The sequence below is a fragment of the Notamacropus eugenii genome, chromosome 7, assembly GCF_028372415.1.
Source record: "Notamacropus eugenii isolate mMacEug1 chromosome 7, mMacEug1.pri_v2, whole genome shotgun sequence".
NCBI lineage: Eukaryota > Metazoa > Chordata > Mammalia > Diprotodontia > Macropodidae > Notamacropus > Notamacropus eugenii.
The window spans coordinates 139,243,534-139,263,534 of NC_092878.1; the positions used below are offsets into that span (position 1 = coordinate 139,243,534).

Genomic DNA, 20,001 nt, shown 5'->3' on the forward strand with positions numbered 1-20,001 from the left:
AAAGTAGTCGACAATTAAAATTACATGGATGTCTATTGGCTTTATTTTAAAAAAATAAAGAATTTAAAATCCATTATTATTTAATATGATGATGATTCTGTTAATCTCCAGTTTATCAAGTGGTGTCCAGATAGCCCGGAAAGTATTATTTTATCATAATTAACAAAAAACTCTACTTTTCCAAATATTTTAGTGAATTATTTGAGATTTAAAAACACAAAAGACCCCTGACTTGCTGAAAGATAACGTTTGAAGGACAGTTATATGAGCAGAGATGAGAAGATCTAATATAAGAGAAGCATTCAATAAAAATGTGATAAATTAATAAAATGAAACCAAATATTGAGATGCTATCAAGTATGATTTAAAATAACTTATAATTATAAGGACAGATGGACAAAAGTACCTCAATATTGGTGCCTGCCTTCTCAAAAATCACTCTTCCTCACTAAGAAAAAATGGGAAGTGTAACTATGATGTCAGCTAGAAGCAAAAGGAGATTTATCAATAGGAAACCACCAGGTGGCATCTCAAATCATTTAACACATTTAGAGACACTGAATTCTTTAATAACAGTTAGATTGCCTGAAACAAAATCCATCTTATGAAATCATAACTTTAAAACGTCAGACACTAGTCCCCAAAGCTGGAGCAACTCAGTAGAATAATGTATAGACTTTAATTAAAATGGACAGATGTTTAGCCAGAAAAAAAAGTGTAAATGAAATAAAGTTTGCATGTATTTTCTTGAAGTAAATGACTTCCTGACAAATAAAGTCAAATGAAAATGTTGGCTGCTACCTTAATAATTGAATTTTACCCTTTGTGGCATGCATAGACCTCATTCTTTTTCCCCTTCATTAGGCTCCATTTATTGTAAAGGTGAATGACAACCAGAAGTGGACTGACAAGTATTTTATTGTATGTCTAATCAATCCATAACTCGTAAGGTCTAGTACCTACTTACATATCTCCAAGTTCTTTAAAAATTTTATAATTATCTGATGCTGCCACCTGATTTCTCAATCAGAATGTTAAAAACAATATTGAGGAAAACCATACCTATGATAGAAAGATACTGAAATTAGAATTGTGGAATTTGGTTCAAATTCTCCCTCTGCCCTCATCACCTTTAAAACCTTCAGTAAGTCACTTAACATCTGGGAATCTCAGTTTCCCTATGAATAAAGTGAAGAGACTGGACCAGATGACTTCCAAGGTCCCTTCCACCTCTAAATTTTTATGTCTCACATCCCTTGATCTCACCCAAACATTCCATATGACAGCAGCATTTTAACTCTGCTTTACATAATAAAACTCTGTTTCCTAAGGGTACAGAAAGATACTGCAGTGTGTCTTTGAAAAGGATTCTCCCTTTTTATATATGTTATTTGCATGACAAAGACATTTACTGTAAAATGAAAAGTTATTGCTAAAGGCCAAGTGAATGATGTGTTTTGTCTCAGGTATTACATTCCTTAATAATAAAAGAACAAAATTAACTAGACATTTTCTACTGTAAATAGTTGAAAAGGAAAAAGCATTTTAAAAAAAATTTAATAGTAAATGGACAGTTTCCATGTATCTAGAATTTAAATCAAAATAAACAAAAATATTCAACAGAATGGTTCAAGTCTTTTCTGTTTTGGAACTGAAGTAGCAAATTGCTATGAAGCAATTTTAAAGTTACTAACTATTCATTTTAAAATTTCTAACAGGATGCAGTATACAATGAACATTTTAAGTTGCAGTATTTTCTATATCAAGGTAGTAATTTCCAACACAGGTGAACTGTATCAACTACAAAAATTCACTTCTCCTTACCAAGTCTCTAATAAAACAAGCATTTCTTATGAAAAACATCACTACTGACAGCATCAATGATGTCATCACTCAACACACCCAGAGATACTGTGGAAAAGGAAAGTTTTAGTATGTTGGAGTGCATCTTGCCATACCATGGCCTGTGATGCTTAGTTTTTAACAGCTCCTTAGTCCTAGCCTGTTTTCATTTTCATTTACTATAGCTACCACCAATCTAATAATTGATAATAGGCTGCCACCTATTTTGTTAGACCTTAGTTTAATGGAGTCATTAATGATAAACAATTGTCATTTTGTAACTGAGTGGCATTTCTCTTTATATACATCTGCAGTAAGAATACTGGGTTTCCCTTAGTGACAATTACTGAGTGACTATTTTATCTGGGCAGCTAGGTAGCTCAGCCAATAGAGTGCCAAGCCTGAAATCAGGAAGACTCATCTGGCCTTAGATAAGAAGCAGCTGTGTGACCCTGGTCGAGTCACTTAACCCTGTTTGCCTCAGTTTCCTTATCTGTAAAATGAACTAGAGAAGGAAAAGACAAACCACTCTAGTATCACTGCCAAGAAAACCCCAAAGGGGGTCGTGAAGAGTCAGATGTGACTGAAAAAGGACTGAACTGAAATATTTTCAACTAGTATTACCTCTAGAAGGAAGGAGCAGCATAAGACTAATCCACTTTTATTCATCCTAAATATACTTCATACAAGCTTCAAGGAATATTTTTTTATTTGTTATTTTGCTCTTGAATTAGTTTAATTCCATGGGTTTTTCATGAGTAGAAGTGACTTTACCTCTATAGGGTTCATTTTTCTAATCTATAAAATACTGTGTTTATAGGTAGCATGGCATTATGTATAAAGTTGGATTAGGCTCCTGGAAGAGCTGAGTTAAAGTTGTGCCTCTGAAACCTACTGGTTGTGTGACCCTGGGCAACTCAGTTCCCTAGGTGACTCTCAAGATTATAAGTTGCGAGAAGGTGCCAACCTGCATTGGGACAGGAAACTTCACTCATGAGTTACCTATACCCATGAAATCATATCCAATCTCGATTCTTATCCTGATCTTGATCCTAGATTAGATTAGAATTGATTATCTCTAAGTTCCTTGCCAACTCCACCCATCTATACTTCTGTGGAATAAGGAAGTAGAATTCCAAATGACTAGTCATGTTGTGCCACAGGTTGACTATAGGTTGAACTCATTGTGATGTCATACTGGCTTGTTTACATGGCATTCATACATGCTCCTATTATTATTATAGACAATATTTTCCTTTTTGACTGCTGGATACAGTCTTTTAAGTCAAAGGAAGATTAGCCACTTTGCTCCCATGAATAACCTGCCATTATGATGATACAACAAACACTCTGTTTTGGTCATCTTCTACCCACAGCCTTGGAGGTCTCCTTCCTTCACTCCTATGTTGCTTAACAAATATTTATTAAGCATATTTTATATGTTATTTCAGATGCTGGGAGGGATACTGAAAAAGTAAGAAAAGATTCCTAACCCCATGCAATTTAAAATTGAATTGAGGACGTGATTAGTGAATATGAAGCAATTAGTGAACAATACAAGATAATATGAAAATCATTCATCACCATCTCTTATTGTCTCTTTTGTGTTAGTCTTAGAGGATGAAGGGGTCCTTCTCCTTGGTAACATCAATCAGTATCCTTGGACCTTTCCCTTGATCCCATTTCCTCTTGTCTCTTTTGGAAATTCACTTCTTAAACAATAACCCTTTCCCTCCTTATTTTTATTAAGAATTTGGAAACTCAATCTATGTCTCCCTATATCTATCTATCTATCTATTTATCTATCTATCTATCTATCTATCTATCTATCTATCTATCTATCATCTATCATCTATCTATCTATGTAGACATATATACATATATACACATACAGATACATACACACACACATATACATATATATTCAATATAACACATCTTATGGATAGCTTCATATAATACATTTTTAAAATTTCATAGTTGAAGGAATTAATAAACTCTGAGGTTAGTGAAAATCCAAATATAGGGATTTTTTGGATGGAGTTTGTTCATCCAAACGCACAGATCCTCTAAAATCTATCTATGATTCAGAACCCCTTGTGTGGAAAAAAAAATCTTGGTTGGAAATTCCTTTCTATCAAGGCAAATCAATAATCACTTGGCAATGGCCAGCCTCACAGAAATCCAGTGACTTGCCTCAAGTCATACTGACAGTTTTGTCATTGTCAAGGCTTGACACCTAGGTCTTCCTTACTCTGAGACCTGTTCTCTATCCACTAGGCCAGGTTGCCTCTATTTAGCATGTTCACTTTATTGTTAACTTTGTTGATGTTTACACCTGAGTTCAACTCCAGCCTCAGACACTAGTTGTGTGACTCCAGGAAAGTCACTTAACTTCAGTTTACTTTAATCCACTGGAGAAGGAAAGAGAGGACAAATCCATTATCCTTGTCAAGAAAACTCCATGGACAACATGGTCCATGGGTTCACAAAGAACTGAACATGACTGAACAACAACATCAAGTTCATAATAAATTTAATAAATTACATTATTGTGTTGTGTTCATCCTTTGTTGCCGAAGAAGACCATGCCATCAGAGAAATGATGACATGACTTGCACTTGACTTTGTTTTGAGTGAGGGTGGGCTGTGTAAGGTCGCCAGCCTCACTATGGCTAACTTTAAATATGCAACAAGTTGAAAGTTATTATAGCTGTTGCATGTCTATCAATTTTGCTACTTAATCTACTATCTATTTACGTTGACAATTGTTTATTAAGTTTGTTTATTATTAACAATAATAATAATCTTCGAACTGTTCCAAAGGCAGAAAGTTCGATATGTATCACAAATAATGAAAACAACTTTAGTAAACAATTATCCCAGGAATTTTCTGTCTAAAACCAAACTGTGTAGCAGAGATCTACTTTAATGATTAATTTTTAAAATGCCTAGGAGAAAATATAGGCATATGATTTTGTCCCTACACCTAGAAAAGGTGAAAATGACCCAGGGATGAACTGAGAATGGAACCATGTACCATCCCTGGGCAGTGATAGAACTTTTTGTAAGTCAAAGGCCAGAATTTGGAGGGGCAGAGATCATAGAGGAGGGATTGGATGATATCACCCAGGATGGCAGAAAGCAGCTCTGCCCTTCTCCACTCTCCCATAATATAGTGGTGCTAGCAGGAGAGCAGACACCAAAATAGATACCTGGCTAAGGGCCAGGCATTACAGGTTTACACAATGAGGTCACAGATGGGCGAAATGGCTTACGGGATATATTTTGCCTCCACATATTACCAGATCCTATCCCCATCTCTCTGAGACAGATGAGAAGATGAGAAAAGCAAACAGTCTTCTTTTTAGTCCCAGAATTTTCAGCATTCTTAGCCCCACTTAGCTCTCTCAAGAGGACAGGCCTGGGGAATTCTCCTAATTGACGTCAGTTGCCTTAAGGGAAGGAATGCCATGACCTTAAACTTGGCCACAAGTCCACTCTTGGATCCAGGAACAAAGCCAGAGGGTTCTCCTGGCAACGGCGAGGCATGCTAAATGGCAGGCATTGGCATAAGAGGGAATCCTGTGCTCCACCAGGGACAAATCCCCGGCTTCAGGAAACAGACAAATTGTGGAGATTAGCAGTTTGCCCAGCTGATGGTGATACGTCCACTCAACACTGAGATCAGCCGAAAGTGACTTTCTGAATAACATTGATCAGAATCAAACTGTGGATGCCATCCTTCAGCTTCCACAATCAAAAAGGGAGAGACAGTCTATGCAAGGAAAGGTCAGGAAGATGAAAGGATGGACAGAAAATAAATGAACTTCAAGGCGTACTGTTGAGAAGTAACACTCTCTAGACCTTAACAAAAAAAAATTCCTTAAAAGTTACTGATGAAAATAAACAACCTCGAATCAGAGACTTAAAATGGATGTTTAACAGATGTATCCCTGAACTAAAAAGAAATATGATTTTCTTTTAAAGATCTGTACTACAGGAAATTTTATTAACTAGTACTAGAGGGAGGCTTAGTAAATAAAAGACTAGGAGTGGAGTTAAATTCTGCCTCTGACAATTACAAACTGTGTGACCCTGGGCAAGTCACTTAACTTTTCCCGGGGTCAGTTTCCCAATCTGTAAAACTGAGAAGATTGGACTTGCTGGTTGTGAAGGTCTTTTATGGCTCTAAATCTATGATTGTATTGAAAATCACTTCTTTAAATTACTACTACTATTAGTAACTAGCACATAAGAACTAATAATGTTATTTTCATAATTGTTTAAACATAGAGTCATATCACTTCTCTGCCCCAATTACTTCCTTGTCATTTATTGAGTCAGCTTCCTACTCTTTTGACTGGGAATTAAGCCCCCCTCCCCAATGTGTGACTCCTTTCCTTTTAAACCTTAAATAATGTTATTCTCTTTAACATACTCTATGCTCTTGCCAAATGAGGCTGCTTTCTGTACTTAGGAATATATTTTCTAGTGGCCTTTTCTTTGCTCCCCCTGATTCCCATCACTGAAAAGCTTTTGTTTGCTTCTTTGCATGTCAAATTTCTATTCACCCTTTAAAAGCCCATTTTAAATATCTTCTCCATGATATTTTCTTAGATCTTCCTTCTCACACTACCCCTTGTGTTCCATAGGACATTTTGGTTTATATTACCTTAATGGATCTATCAGAGATTATTGTATACTATAGACATGGAGGCTTGTATAAGGACATGGATCTTACATAACCTTTGAAATCTATTGCAGTGCTTAACATGATGACCAACACAACAGGAATAAATAATTAAAAAGAAAAACTGATTGTAGCCTAAATGATCAATCCTAAGATTTGGAAGGATGGAAGCCTAGATATCAGCTTGTATTTAGAGATACTATCTGACTAGGATTTCATCTATTTCACTAGCCAAGCAATAGGGATTAAAAACTTATGTAAAGGAATGAGAATGGAAGCAGACATCTGGTGAGTAATGGCCATCATCCCTGCCTGTCTGAATCTCTAGCTATTCAGCAGATTGAGAAGGTTATCTTGCTTACTGTTCTGTTCAAGATTTGTCCAGATGCCTGAATGCAAGCATATGCACACAGAAACAGAGGGAGACAAAGCATATTCAAATACTCTATTTACATATTATATGTTACCCTCACTTGTATTTCCTCAACTCCAGTTCCAAAAATAAAAATAAGGGGGTAAAGTTTTAAAAAAAAGATGGAGATATAATTCTTTTCTTATTTTCTTTCCTGCCTTTCATCTCTCTTATAATAGAACCTATTACCATTTTCAAAGACTTCTCTGAGGAAAACTTGCTTGTCCTCATGAGATAAACTGGTTAGAACTGAGACCTCTGATCCTTCAGCATTGCCCCATCCTTCTCACCTCCAATTCCCTTAAATTCCCAGGAATATTAGGGTAGCATGCAGTCTCCAGATATACCTTTAAGTCTACTGGGGAGACACAAGCAGTGAGCTGGTGTTCAACACAATATGCTTAATCCCAAAATGAAATGTGGAAGGAGAAAATTCCTAAATATTAAAACTACCTTGAAATTCATTCCGAATTCATCAATTTATGTTTCTCTTTCTGTGTGTCTGTCTCTGTCTGTCTGTCTCTCTGTGCCTCTCTCTCTTTTATCTCTCTCTGTCTTTCTCCCTGTCTCTGTCTCTCCCTCTCTGTCTCTCATAAAGAAGGGATGTACCCTCCACTGAAAGCTACTTTAACTTTTCACTCTAAGTATTACAATGTTTCAGTTGCAATTGTTTGAAGAAAGACATTTAGGAAGCATTATGAATTTAACTCCACATAACTAAAATTAAACTCCACTCCCAGTCCTTTATCCACTAAAACAGCATTTAGGAATGCTCAAATACTCAAATGGATCTCTGACATGAGTGGTAAGAGTATAACTTCTAACAATGCAGATTTTAATCCAACTAGAGAAGGAAATGGCAAACCACTTCAGTATCTTTGCCAAGAAAACTCCACAAAGAGTCAGACATGACTGAATAACTCAAGAATAGCAAAAACCAAAGAACAATAACAATCCACCTGGGGCAATGGTGTCCTGATTGATTAGCCAACTACTGCAAACAGTTCTGGTGCTAAGGACCTGCACTAAGCTAATGGTCATGTGAGTGGTGAGACGGGAATGAACAGCAGAGGACAGAAGTAGAAGCAGTACAATTTGTCCATTGATTGGATATTCAAGAAGGCCAGCGAAGCATAAAAGATGCCACAAAGGTTTTGAAGTTGGATGACTACAATGATTGAGCTACCCTTTCCTAATAATCAAGATCAGTGGAGGAATTGTGGAAAAAGAAAATGTAATGAGATTCGCATACATAATGAATAGGGTGAGGGTAGACCTTTTAGTCACTGACACTACTCAAGAATGGACTGTCTCCCAAGGGGCTGCCTGCCAAAGCCATGAAGTGCTGGGAGACAGGGTTGGATATGTTGAGTGAGTGTGTAGGATTTTCCCAATGACAGCTCTGTAGCTACAGCAGTGAGTACACAGTGGTTAGATTTCAACTGCTTTGAGAAGCCAAAGCTTGGCTAAGACAAGGGATAGGTAGTTTCACAGTTTACACAGCAGAAGAAGGGAGAACTCAAAATATGTTGGGGTATATGAATAGATAACAGTTGTGCTCAAGACAAACCCCATGATAGGAGATAGTTGAGATTGTGGAATGAAACCCAATGGATAGAGCACTAGGCCTGGGATCAGAAAAAACCTGAGTTCAAATTTGGCCTCACACACTTATTATTTGTGTGACTCTGGGTAAGTCACTCTGTTTGCCTCAGTTCCCTCATCTGTAAAATGGGGATAATAATAGCATGGTTATTATGAGGATCAAGTGAGATGATAATAAATGTAAAGCACTGAGCACAGTGCTGGGCACATAGTAAGTGCTGTATAAATATTATTACTTTGTTATATGGCTTCCTTGAGGTCAGGCCACGGCCCCACAGCAAAACACCACTTTGGAGATCACTAGCTTCCTAATCATTAATCGCTAGACAATAGTTATTCCTCTTCCATTTGTTAAAGGCAGACTTTCTCTCTCTCTCTCTCTCTCTCTCTCTCTCTCTCTCTCTCTCTCTCTCTCTCTCTCTCTCTCTCTCCCTCTCTCCCTCTCTCCGTCTCTCTCTCTCTCTCTCTCTGTCTCTCTGTCTCTCTCTCTGTCTCTGTCTCTCTGTCTCTCTCTCTGTCTCTCTCTCTGTCTCTCTGTTTCTCTGTCTCTCTGTCCCTCTCTGTCTCTCTGTCTCTCTCTCTCTGTCTCTCTCCATCTCTCTCTCTCTGTCTCTCTGTCTTTCTCTCTGTCTCTCTCTCTCCCCCTCTCTGTGATTATGGAGCTCACACAAGAAACTAAATTGTTCAGTCTTGATGCAAACATCATAACAGCAACTACAAAGACACAGAAGACCTGACCATTTCAGAGGAAAATCTCTTTAGCTTGGACTCTGCACTGGATCTCTCTCACAAAAACTTTACTAAATATATATCTGTCCATTTTATAGTGCACTTGAGACTCAGGATTAGACGATTCTTGAATAAAACTAGCTCTGCTGTCTATATCTTTCGAGGAAATTACTGAAGTTTTGACTTGTGCATGATGGATACCTCGTTGAAGGAGAGTCTTTTCAGAGACATTTTGCTCTCCTGAAACAACTGTTTTATTATAGTTAACAAACTATTAGTCTGGTCAGATTTTGAGCTCTACATCTTTCTTTTTCAACTCTTCATCTTTCAGTCAATTGTATTATGGTGAAGATGGAGTCTATTGCAGAAGATCACATGTTATTAGTAGCTAAGCTAATTGTAGATTATATTCCCAATGAAATATTATCTTTTGAATTTCTTTAAGGATGCCCTCAACACACGTGTAAATTATTCTTACACAAGTTTTATACAGATGGCAAAGGAACACGTATAAATTCATAACTGCCATTCTCTCAAACAATTTGTTTTGGGAGTAATAAGGACCAAGATTTTTCCCACACCTTCAATATTTTCTCCTCCCCTTCAGAAATCTTGAAAATCAATCCCTCTCTACTTTCACGATTCTGCTTCCTCTAGCAGAGTCATTTCATTGTCTGAGTTCCCTTGATCTAGTACAACTTCTCTCACTAGTTGTTGTGGCTTGGTCTCTTTTTCCCTCTTCTGTAATATAGCTACCTTTTCTGGAAGCACCTCTGGAATTAGGATGCTGTTGCCATCCAAGTGATAGCGCCATTTTCTTAGATGGTGAAATGAATTGATTAGGAAAACCTTTTTAAAATTCTTCATACCTTTCATTGGTTTGTTATCCACCTTTCAGTTTATATTTCATTAAGAAAATAAACTAACAATTGACTCTGATGCTGAGAGGTGTGAGCCAGGTGGTTTAGTGAATAAAGTACTGGCCTTTAGTCAGGGAGACCTGAGTTCAAACTGGTGACCATGATCAAATCCCTTAACTTCGCTTAGTTTGTTTTCCCAATTGAAAAATGGGGATAGTAATACTACCCACTTCATGGAGATTTTGTGAAGAATAAAAGTTATAATACTTGTAAAAAATTTGATAATGTTAAACTGATGAATAAATCCTAGACATTTATTATCAAGACAGAAAGACAAAAAAAGTCAGACAAGTGGAAAGATACCTATAAGAGACATGATCGACAGATAGATATATAGATAGACATATGTAGACGAAACACTGCGACTTAATAAATTGAAGAAATTATCTCAAAAAGATCAACCAATGACATCACTAAGGACATTCTTGGAATAAGATAAAAATGTTTGAGAATGACTTTTTAACAATTTTAGAAGGGAAACATGAGGGAAAAGAAGTGCAATATGTGCATACAAATTTGTAGTACATAGGTATGGGGACTGAGGTATGGGGTATGGATTGGTGATCTCAATAGTATGGGGAATTTCTGGGTGAAGAAGCTTCCTCTACCAATGGGGGTTGGACCTTCCCTCTGAAAGTTGCCTAGAGCACCTAGAAATTCCTTGGATTGTCCAGGGTCACATAGTTAGCATATATTAAAGGAGGGAGGTCTTTATGGCTTTGAGGGTAGCTCTATATTTACTATGCCAGAGGGGTCAAACACACAGACTGTAGGCAACATGTGGCCCATGACACTGTCAAGTGCAGCCCAAACCAGATTAAAATTTAATTGGGATATATTTCACTAATAAACAAAAATACATTAAAATATAGATGATATTTATATAAGATTTTCTAAGTCAATATGTGGCCTAAAGTGATCCTAATGTGCATGTAGTGCTGAATGGTCCTATGCCAAGCTGCCTCAACATGCATATGCCATTTGATTGTTTTTTTTCAAAAGTTACACAGTTATCCTTTCCTCATGATGGGGAATAGGGGTTCTGTGCCTCCATGATCTGGAAAATCCATGTAAAATTTCTTGGCCCTTCTTTCCTACCAGAGAAGGAGTCTGAATTGTTATGATATTAAAAGACAAAATAAGTTGGCACTATATAATACTATACATATATTTTTTGCATTTCTGATTTTCTAAACTTTTTCTGAGTCATCTGCTGGACTTGGTGTGTCATCTGTGACTTTCACAAAACTCTCCTCAAATTTCAATTTAATTTCTTATGCCAATCCTTGATTGCCAATCCCAAAACTGCAATAGGGGCTAAGGAAGAGATAACTGTATATGGCACTTTCTCAATGTGAGTTCCACTGAAACAAAATCTGTTTACCCTTCCAGGAGGAATTGCCTAATCTCCCAACCAAATAACATACCACTTAGTGGGGGATAGATGAGCCTCTAATTCCAAGACAATTAAAAACAATCTACATTAACTTTCCAGAGGCCATCTCCTACACAAGTTAAATAATCTTCATTTCTATAACCTTTCCAACCATGTTCTATTTTCCTGCCATTTCATCATCATCTTGGGAACCCCAGCCAAGTTCTCCTTCTTGAGCAGGGATGCTCTGAACCAGATATGGCATATGCATACAATGGCATATGGATACATACTGGGTTTATAATGGGAAAGTTATCTCATGGCTACCATACGCTAATCTCCTACTTATGTGTCTCAGCATCACTCTTGGTGTGTCTATTTGCATGTTTTCGACATTTTTTAAAGTTTATTTTTATTTTTAATTTTTTTAAAATAAGCTTTACATTGTTGAGTCCTATATATCCAGAGAGTGAAAATTCCAAATTAAACAGATAGTATAGTATGATACTTTGTAAACTGAAGAAAGTCCTAAAAATTACAAGAAATTTGCTGTCATCTTTTTAAAAAATCTACTTTGGAAGGCCATTAATAGGGTGGGGCAATCTCTAATTTATTCATGGAAGCAAAGCAAGGGGTATATTCCACTTTGACTCTGAGACACTTTTCCCTTCAACCACTATTACATCAATCTCCAGACTATCAGAAAAGAAAAAAAAATAAAGAAGATTGCAATAAAAACTACGTGAGGCTACTTAGAGTTTTTGAGACCTTTTTGAGAGTAACAGTAGGTGTAATAAAAAGGTTTTTGCTTTTCAGATTATATTTCCAGCACATGTGCTCTACATCACACTGATTCCTAAGTTACTCATGGGTAAAAATCAGCAAATTTATTTCAAGAGAGCTGCCTATAATTTGAGGTCTGATTTCCAACGTATTTTTTTCTTCTATTCATGTGTAGCTATTAGGCTGATAGGGTAGAAACAATTGTGGAGATCTGGGCTCAAAATCAGCCTTTGACACATCTAGGAGCTACCTGTGGGACAGTGGATAGAGTGCTGGACCTGGAGTCAGAAGGACTCATCTTCCAGCCTCAGACACTTACCAGCTGTGTGACCCTGGACAAGTCACTTAACCCTGTTTGCCTGTTTCCTCATCTGTAATATGAGTTGGAGAAGGAAATGGCAAACCACTCCAAAATAGTTTCCAAGAAAATCCCAAATAGGGTTATGAAGAGTCAGATACAACTGGAAAACAATTGAATACCTGGACAAATCACTTAAACTCTACGTGCCTCAGACAATTCTCTAAAACTTAGTAGATAAGTTAGAAATGCGTTGCGACTTGTGCAGATGGAGGGATTTTCCAGACTAGGAACTCGTCCACCCCTTCCAAAAACATTATGGAATTAATTACAGAATGGACCTCAAAAGTCAATCAGTCTGACCCAGAACAGAATGAGGATCCCATCTAAAACACACCCAAGAATTTCTCATCAGAAGTGGAGGACCGAGCAAGCTACCCTTACGTCTGTAAATGAGGCAGGGGCTGACATCTTTGCTTTTTTGACAGGGGAACCCACCGATCAAGGACTCCATTAGCCCTTTGCTGACCCTAATTTCTTGCAGTCCCTTTGTACATTTGTGTATACCTCTGTATAACTGAAACCTGCCATAAGACATTTTTTTTTCTCTGAATGACAGGATTTTAGTTTTGAGAAGTGCAAGGATAACATACTTTTCATAGAAAGTTTTCAGTCTAGTGTTTCTGGAATTCTACTCCAGGTTTGATTGTGATGGCTTTCCAAGGCACAGTCTATATTTGTTCTTTTAAGACAGAATATTACAAAAAAAAAAAAAAAAAGATAACAAGACCTCAATTTATTACTTGTGTAAACTTGGGCAAAACAGTTAACCCCTCTAAGCCTTATCTTTTCTTCTATAAGAGAGAGAGTGAGACCATCTCCAGTTGTCCTGATCTATATCTGGCCACTGACCCAGATGGCTCCAGAGGAGAGAGGGAAACTGGTGACTTTGCATAGCCCTGTCTCACTTCAACCCAATTCACTTGCACGTCATGGAGTCACCTTCCTGATGTCGTGTTGCTCTTTGAGAATGAAGGATTACAACAGTAAGAGCGGTAAAGGAGGTCAGAAGAGATGGTCTTTAAAGCCCTTCTGGTTCTACCATGCAACGTTTTGTGATTCTATAAGACTAGTGGTAAATAAGGAATAATCTTACTGGTACATTCTGGTGAACTACTTAAATATTTATTTTACACATGCCCTTTATTATCATACTTATTATTGATACCTTGTAGCATGGTATTAAATAGAGAGCTGGTCTTAGAGCCAGGAAAATTAGGATTCCATGCCAACAACCTTGGTTACGTCCTTTTGTGTGACCCTGGGTAGGTTACTGCGAAAATACATGCTGTTCAACATTTGCAGAGTTACTTTGCTCATTTGGGAGTTCTTTATCTCAATGAAATAACAGGTCCATTTCCTCCCCATCTTACTATCTAGTTCCAGAAAGTCAATATATACAAAATTTGAATTGGATATAAAGCCTGGATAGTTAAAAAGAAAAAGGTGACAGCAAAGACTGAGAAACTTTTCTCAAACAGATTTACATTGCCTTCTGTTATCAGATAAGATTATTAAGCCAAGTATAAATCTACTTTATTCGTAACAGACTCCTTTTAAAAAGTAACATTAACATGAGAAAAAAAATAATTCACAGGCATTCTCGAGGTGTCTTCACTATTTGAGAATGATTTTACTGCTGTTATATTGCACAATAGGACCTTGAGTTTTGGTTGTTGTCGTTTTTAATTCTTTCATAAAAATTTAAAAGACTTTTTTCATAAATCGTTACACTATATTCTTCTAATATCCTTTTGGGATAGAGATGAGAATAATAACTCATGTTTCTGCCTGCTATATGGATGAAGAAATTAAACACAGACTTTGTGAACCAGGTAAAGTTATAATTCCAGTGATTCAATCATTACATGTGACATTTTATATAATGATATATCATTTTGATAAAAATAATAATAATTAAAGGTAGCATCTGTATATACTTTAGAGTTCTCAAAGTGCTTTAAAAAAATCAGTCCATTGAATCCTTACTCCCCCCTCTCCCCAAGTAGGTGCTCTTATCGTTTGCATTTTACAGAGAGGGAACGGAGGCTGAGAGAGATTCAATGACTTGCTTAGGGTCACACAGCTGGTTAGATCTGAACTCAGATAATTCTGACTTAAGGGTCACCTTATCTATTGAGCCACCTAGCTGCTTAGCAGAATGTCCAAATAGCACAGGAAGACACACCTTTGAAATCATGTGATCAGATTTCTTCCCTTTGTGAATGAGGTAACTGAGACCCAGAGAGTGATAGCCCATTACTGATCTAGTGTTTATTTCACTATTTTATATAAAAGATTGAAGGAACTTCCATTCAAAAATGAAACTCAAATCATCTTTTTTTTTTTTTAAATTTTTATTTTTGGGAAAAGGAGATCAATGGCTACATTTCCCATGGGTAGATTTAGTACTGGAAGAAATCTGAGAGGCCAGGTAGTCCAACCCCTTAATTTTAAAAATGAGTAAACTGAGACCTAGAGAATCTGAGTGACTTGCCCAGGACCACACAAGCAGTATCAGAAGCTTCATGGAAAGCCATCTCCCTAGAACAGCTTCATAGATTCTACTAGAAGAATATTTGGATATAAAGGGAATATAAATTAATTCATGACAACAAAGATTTAAAGGGCCTGTTATGAGCAACAGCCAAATATGGAAAAGAAATGCAAAAAAAAAAAAAAATGACAAAATCATTTCTTTGAAGAAAGTTAAAATCTTAGAGAATATGTAAGTAAATTAATAATGCATTAATAATTAATTAATAATGCATCAAAATACTCTCTTTTGCCTTTTTTTGTATCCCTAAGCTTAGCATGGCACCAGGCATATGGCAGATGCTTCAATTTGTTGACTAAAATATGAGTAAGTATATAGGAAAGATCAAACAAAACCATGCTAGAGGTTCCAGAAGGAGATATCAACTCTAGTTGGGGGGAAGGGTGGACTCTTGAAAGAGGACACTACAGCACAGCCATGAGCATTGGATTTTGAAGCAGATTAGTCTGGGTTCAAATTTCAGATCTATTTTTTTTTACTATGTGATGTTACATAAGTGATTCTTTAAGTGTTTTCTAAGGTTCTGTCTAGTTCTAAGTCCTCTGAATACATAGAGGAAGTGACACCTGAACTGGCTTCTGAAGGATGAAGATAGTTTCAGCAGACAGAGACATCAGGAAAGAGTGATGGGTAGGACCAGGGAACAGACAAAAATCTCATTGCAGTCTAGAAGAGAAGGGTAACAATGGAAAATAGGCTGGAAAAATTGATTAGAACCAGAGGAGGGAAACACCAGATGTGTTATTACTGCTAATAATTAGGTATTCATAAGTATATATAATTTTAAAGATTTCTTTGGCAGAAAGATGAATTGAAAAGGCATTTAAAGTTAGGAAACTGGTTAGGAAGCTTTTACAACAGTCTGAGTGAAAGATAATGAGGGCTTGCCCGAGGGTGGTGACTGAGAGACTACAAAGCATGGATATAAGTGATACTGCAACGATAAAACAAAACAAAGTCAAAAATAAAATAAAATGAAAAGATCTGGAACTTTATTGGTTAGGGATGGTCAAGCAGAGAATGATTAAAAGTGATTCCAAAGTTTCAACTTAGCTAAGAGACTACCTGGTAGTATCACCTACAGAAATAGGGAGATTAGATTTGGAAGAACATGGGTTTCATTTTTAAAGAAAAAATGAGTTGGTGGTGCTGTCCAGACATCCAATTAAATGGACAGTAAGCAGCTGGGAGCATGGACCTGGATCTTTGGGAGAGTTTAAAGCTAGAAATACAGATTAAGGAGTCAGCCTGGAAAAGATGATGACTGAGGCCATGGGAGTGGAAGAAATTGCCAAAAAAGAGAACATAGAGAAGATAAGAGGGGAGATATCCAGGACCTGCTTTCTGTAAGAAGACTTTCTGCATTGCCCATTTCATAGATGAGAACAGCTTTTTCTTTGGCTGTGGAGTGGGAAAAACCTGGGTCTTTGAAACTACCAGAGTAGTGTATGATCTCTCTGGTAGAGTCCAAGCACTGAAGGTTCATGACTAGTTCAGTAGAAAGTTGTAGATGCAAGACCAAAGGTTACTTATTCATGTTCTTACCACATTTTTAGTTTTATAGTTATTTTCTTATAAAACTTATCTCCCCTTCTAGACTGTAAGCTTCTTAGGGAAAGGTATTAGATCTTATTCATATTAATTCCTAATACAGTCAACAAATATTTCTTGTTGGAATATGGTTTAGAAAAAAAAAGATAAGAGGGAAAAAATGCCAATGAAGAAGTATTTATGGAGCACCTTTTATATACCAGAAGAGTGCTAAGTGCTTTACAAATAAAAGTTATCTCATTTGAATAAGGGACAGGAAAGAACCGCAGGGGAATTCCACACTTGGGGCAGGGAGCAGGAGAGAGGAGGGGAGTAAGAAGAGGAACCAGTAAAAGAGACTGAGAAGGAATGGGCAGAGAAGTAGATGGGGAACCAGAATTGAGTTACGTCACATTAACCAAAGTAGAGATAGTTTCGGCAATGAGGAAAATTCTTACAGACAAAATTCCCTAGAGACTGTTCCTTTCTTTCTGTTTAGACGTCATCAGAATTTCACTTCTCAACATTTTGGTTACTCAATCAGTAAGAAAAAGAAAATAATATTTTCTTTTATGTTAAACACGTGAATCAGGAAGTTTAGTTTCTCTGAAAATCTTGGAAGAAAATCATATGCTAGCCATCATTTGCTTCCATATACTAATAGACTGTGTTAATGGTGGTTTTGTAGTTTTTTGTTGTTGTTGTTGTTGTTTTGGTGGGTGAAGGAGGGTTCTAAACAGCAAGAACTGAACATGTTGACGTCATTGGCACAGAGAAACCTCAAATGATAAAACTGCTTCTTATACTAAGGCAGGTCAACACATCTTCCACAACTTATAGTCTTAGCGAACTCCTTAGAATGACATGTAAGTGACATTCTCAGAGTCAGACCATCAATCTATGTCAAGGGCAGAGCTTGAGCTGAGATCTGCATGGCTTCAAGACCAGCTCTCTATCGCCTACCGTGCTGGTTCTCAAAGAAGTTATAATGATGCAGACTTGATTAACAAACACACAAATGATCAAAAAGGTAAAAATAGAAATATAGATTGTCAAAGCTTTTCTCAAAAAGAGAACAGTGGAATACTCACATCCTGTGGTAAACTAACACCCATGGATGTCTGATTGCTTCACAGTGCCCTTTATGCCTCTGAGATGCCCATTATTTTCTTGGGTCATCCCCAACAGACAGCCTTTCTAATGATTTACACACACACACACACACATATGTGTATATATATATGCACACACACAAACACGTATATGTGCATATACATATGATGTGTGTATGTATATGTGTGTATGTATATATACATATTCTCTCAGACAATTTTTCCCTCAACTCCAGAAATTTGAATATCACTAGAAAAATTAATAGCAATTTGAATATTACTAAAATAATGGCAAGATTTTTATAGACATAAAATCACCAAAACTTGATAATAATACTTTGCAATTTTTCTACATTGTTATTTTATCCTTAAAATGTCATTTCATCCCCATGGCCAACGTTAATGTTAATTCAATAACCAAGCCACAATAAGATCAGTAGCATTTTATAATGTATAGTGAGGCCTTAGGAGATCTATGTTTGGAATTTCATGTATAAGCCATGAATGTGTAGTGGGCAAACCTACATCTGTGGGATTTACCTGTGACTGGAGCATCGATGTCCAGTAAATTTTTCTCCTGTCGAAGAATTGAAGCACCCTCTGTTATTATTCTCAAAGCAACACTTTCTTCCAGCCGTCCCTCCTTCATGAGATGTGCCTTTAAGATATCCACCCGAGGTTTCCCATCATTATCAAACACTTCCTTTGCTGTGAGCCGGTGACTTGGAGGAAAAGGGACAGCTGAAAGACAAAGGGCCAGATCTTTAGCATCAAAATCCTGATGTCCAAGCCACAAGAAAAAACATCAAAAATGAATAAATGCTTCAACATTTTAGACTAAGATCAAAGCTTATCTATCAAAGTTGCCTGCCTTCTATTCTTTTGGCAAGAAAATCTATAATTCTTATTCTTTACAGCCCATGCCTCATCCCTTATCAATGATATGCCAAAACAGGGAACACAATAACATGCAGTTCCCTTTGGCTCTGCCAAATCTGGACCGGAGGAAATCATCCTCAACACCTCCACCCAGGGCCAGCCCTAGGCAAAGGTGAAGCAGTTGGCTTGCCAAGTACCAGCCACCAGCCGTGCCTTTCAGTTAAGTCATTGTCTCTGAAATGTAAATATTAGCCAGGGATACTTTCCCACTAACACCCACAAATAAGTGTTAGTGCCCCAGGACTGAGTAAATACCAACAGAGAATGGAGACCAAAGTCATAGCGCAGATTGAAGAGAAAAAAAAGAAGGGGAAATACGAGGAGACGCCCTAACTACAGGGAATGCACCTCTGAGAGCAAACTTGTCCTACTTTAAAATCATCCAATTATCCCCCACCAAAACTTTACATACAAAAAATTGAGGCACAAGCATGATTGATCCAAGACCTCAGGACAAGCACAGAACCTATTTTCTGCATTCTATCTCTTTCCAGGGCTATTATTTATTTTTACTTCTATTTAGTGTCTTTAGTCTTTTATCAGAAACTTCCATATGCACTCATTCCTTTTAATAAAAGGAATAAAGTCAAAGCCAGGCCTCTTAATCCAGGAGATGTAAGTCAAAGTGCTGCCTCTTTCACATAATAGCTTTATAACCTTGGGCAAGTTACTACACCTTCTCATGCCCCCAGGGAACTCTTTAAGACTTTAGGTTACAAAGCTTCAGCTCATTAACAGGAGAAGCTCTGCACTGAAGAAATATTTGTTTAGAGGTCTTTCTTTAAACCCAAAATGAAATTTTTCATGGAAACAAAGGTGCCTAAATTCCCAGACTAGCCCCCAACGGACTTTTGAATGACAATACATCTGAAGTGTTGTATTGCATGACTATGGTACAGAGATCCATAATCTTACAAAGGAGAAGAGTCATGGAATGTGATATTTTTTAGAACAGAACTTTTGGAAGACTCAAACTAATAACCCTCCAAAGTCTTACATGCCTGCAAGACTCTATAAGTAGCTCATCTGGGTTATTTTATTTAATTTGTATGTTAAAATAATGCATTAGAAATAAAAAAAAAAATGTTGTCTCCAAATGTACGTGTGTCCTAATAAGCAGATGGAGGGTCCTGAGGAAATTCTACA

The 20,001-nt window shown here is 36.9% G+C and overlaps 1 protein-coding gene across 1 annotated transcript in view; it reads right to left on the reverse strand.

The window, feature by feature from the left end:
* Nucleotides 1-20,001, reverse strand: part of PPP3CA (protein phosphatase 3 catalytic subunit alpha) — a 385,241-nt gene that overhangs the window by 181,085 nt on the left and 184,155 nt on the right. Inside the window, exon 2 of the mRNA XM_072624559.1 lies at nt 18,457-18,657. Within this exon, the coding sequence (XP_072480660.1) occupies nt 18,457-18,657 (201 nt within the window). The remainder of the gene's footprint in view (nt 1-18,456; nt 18,658-20,001) is intronic.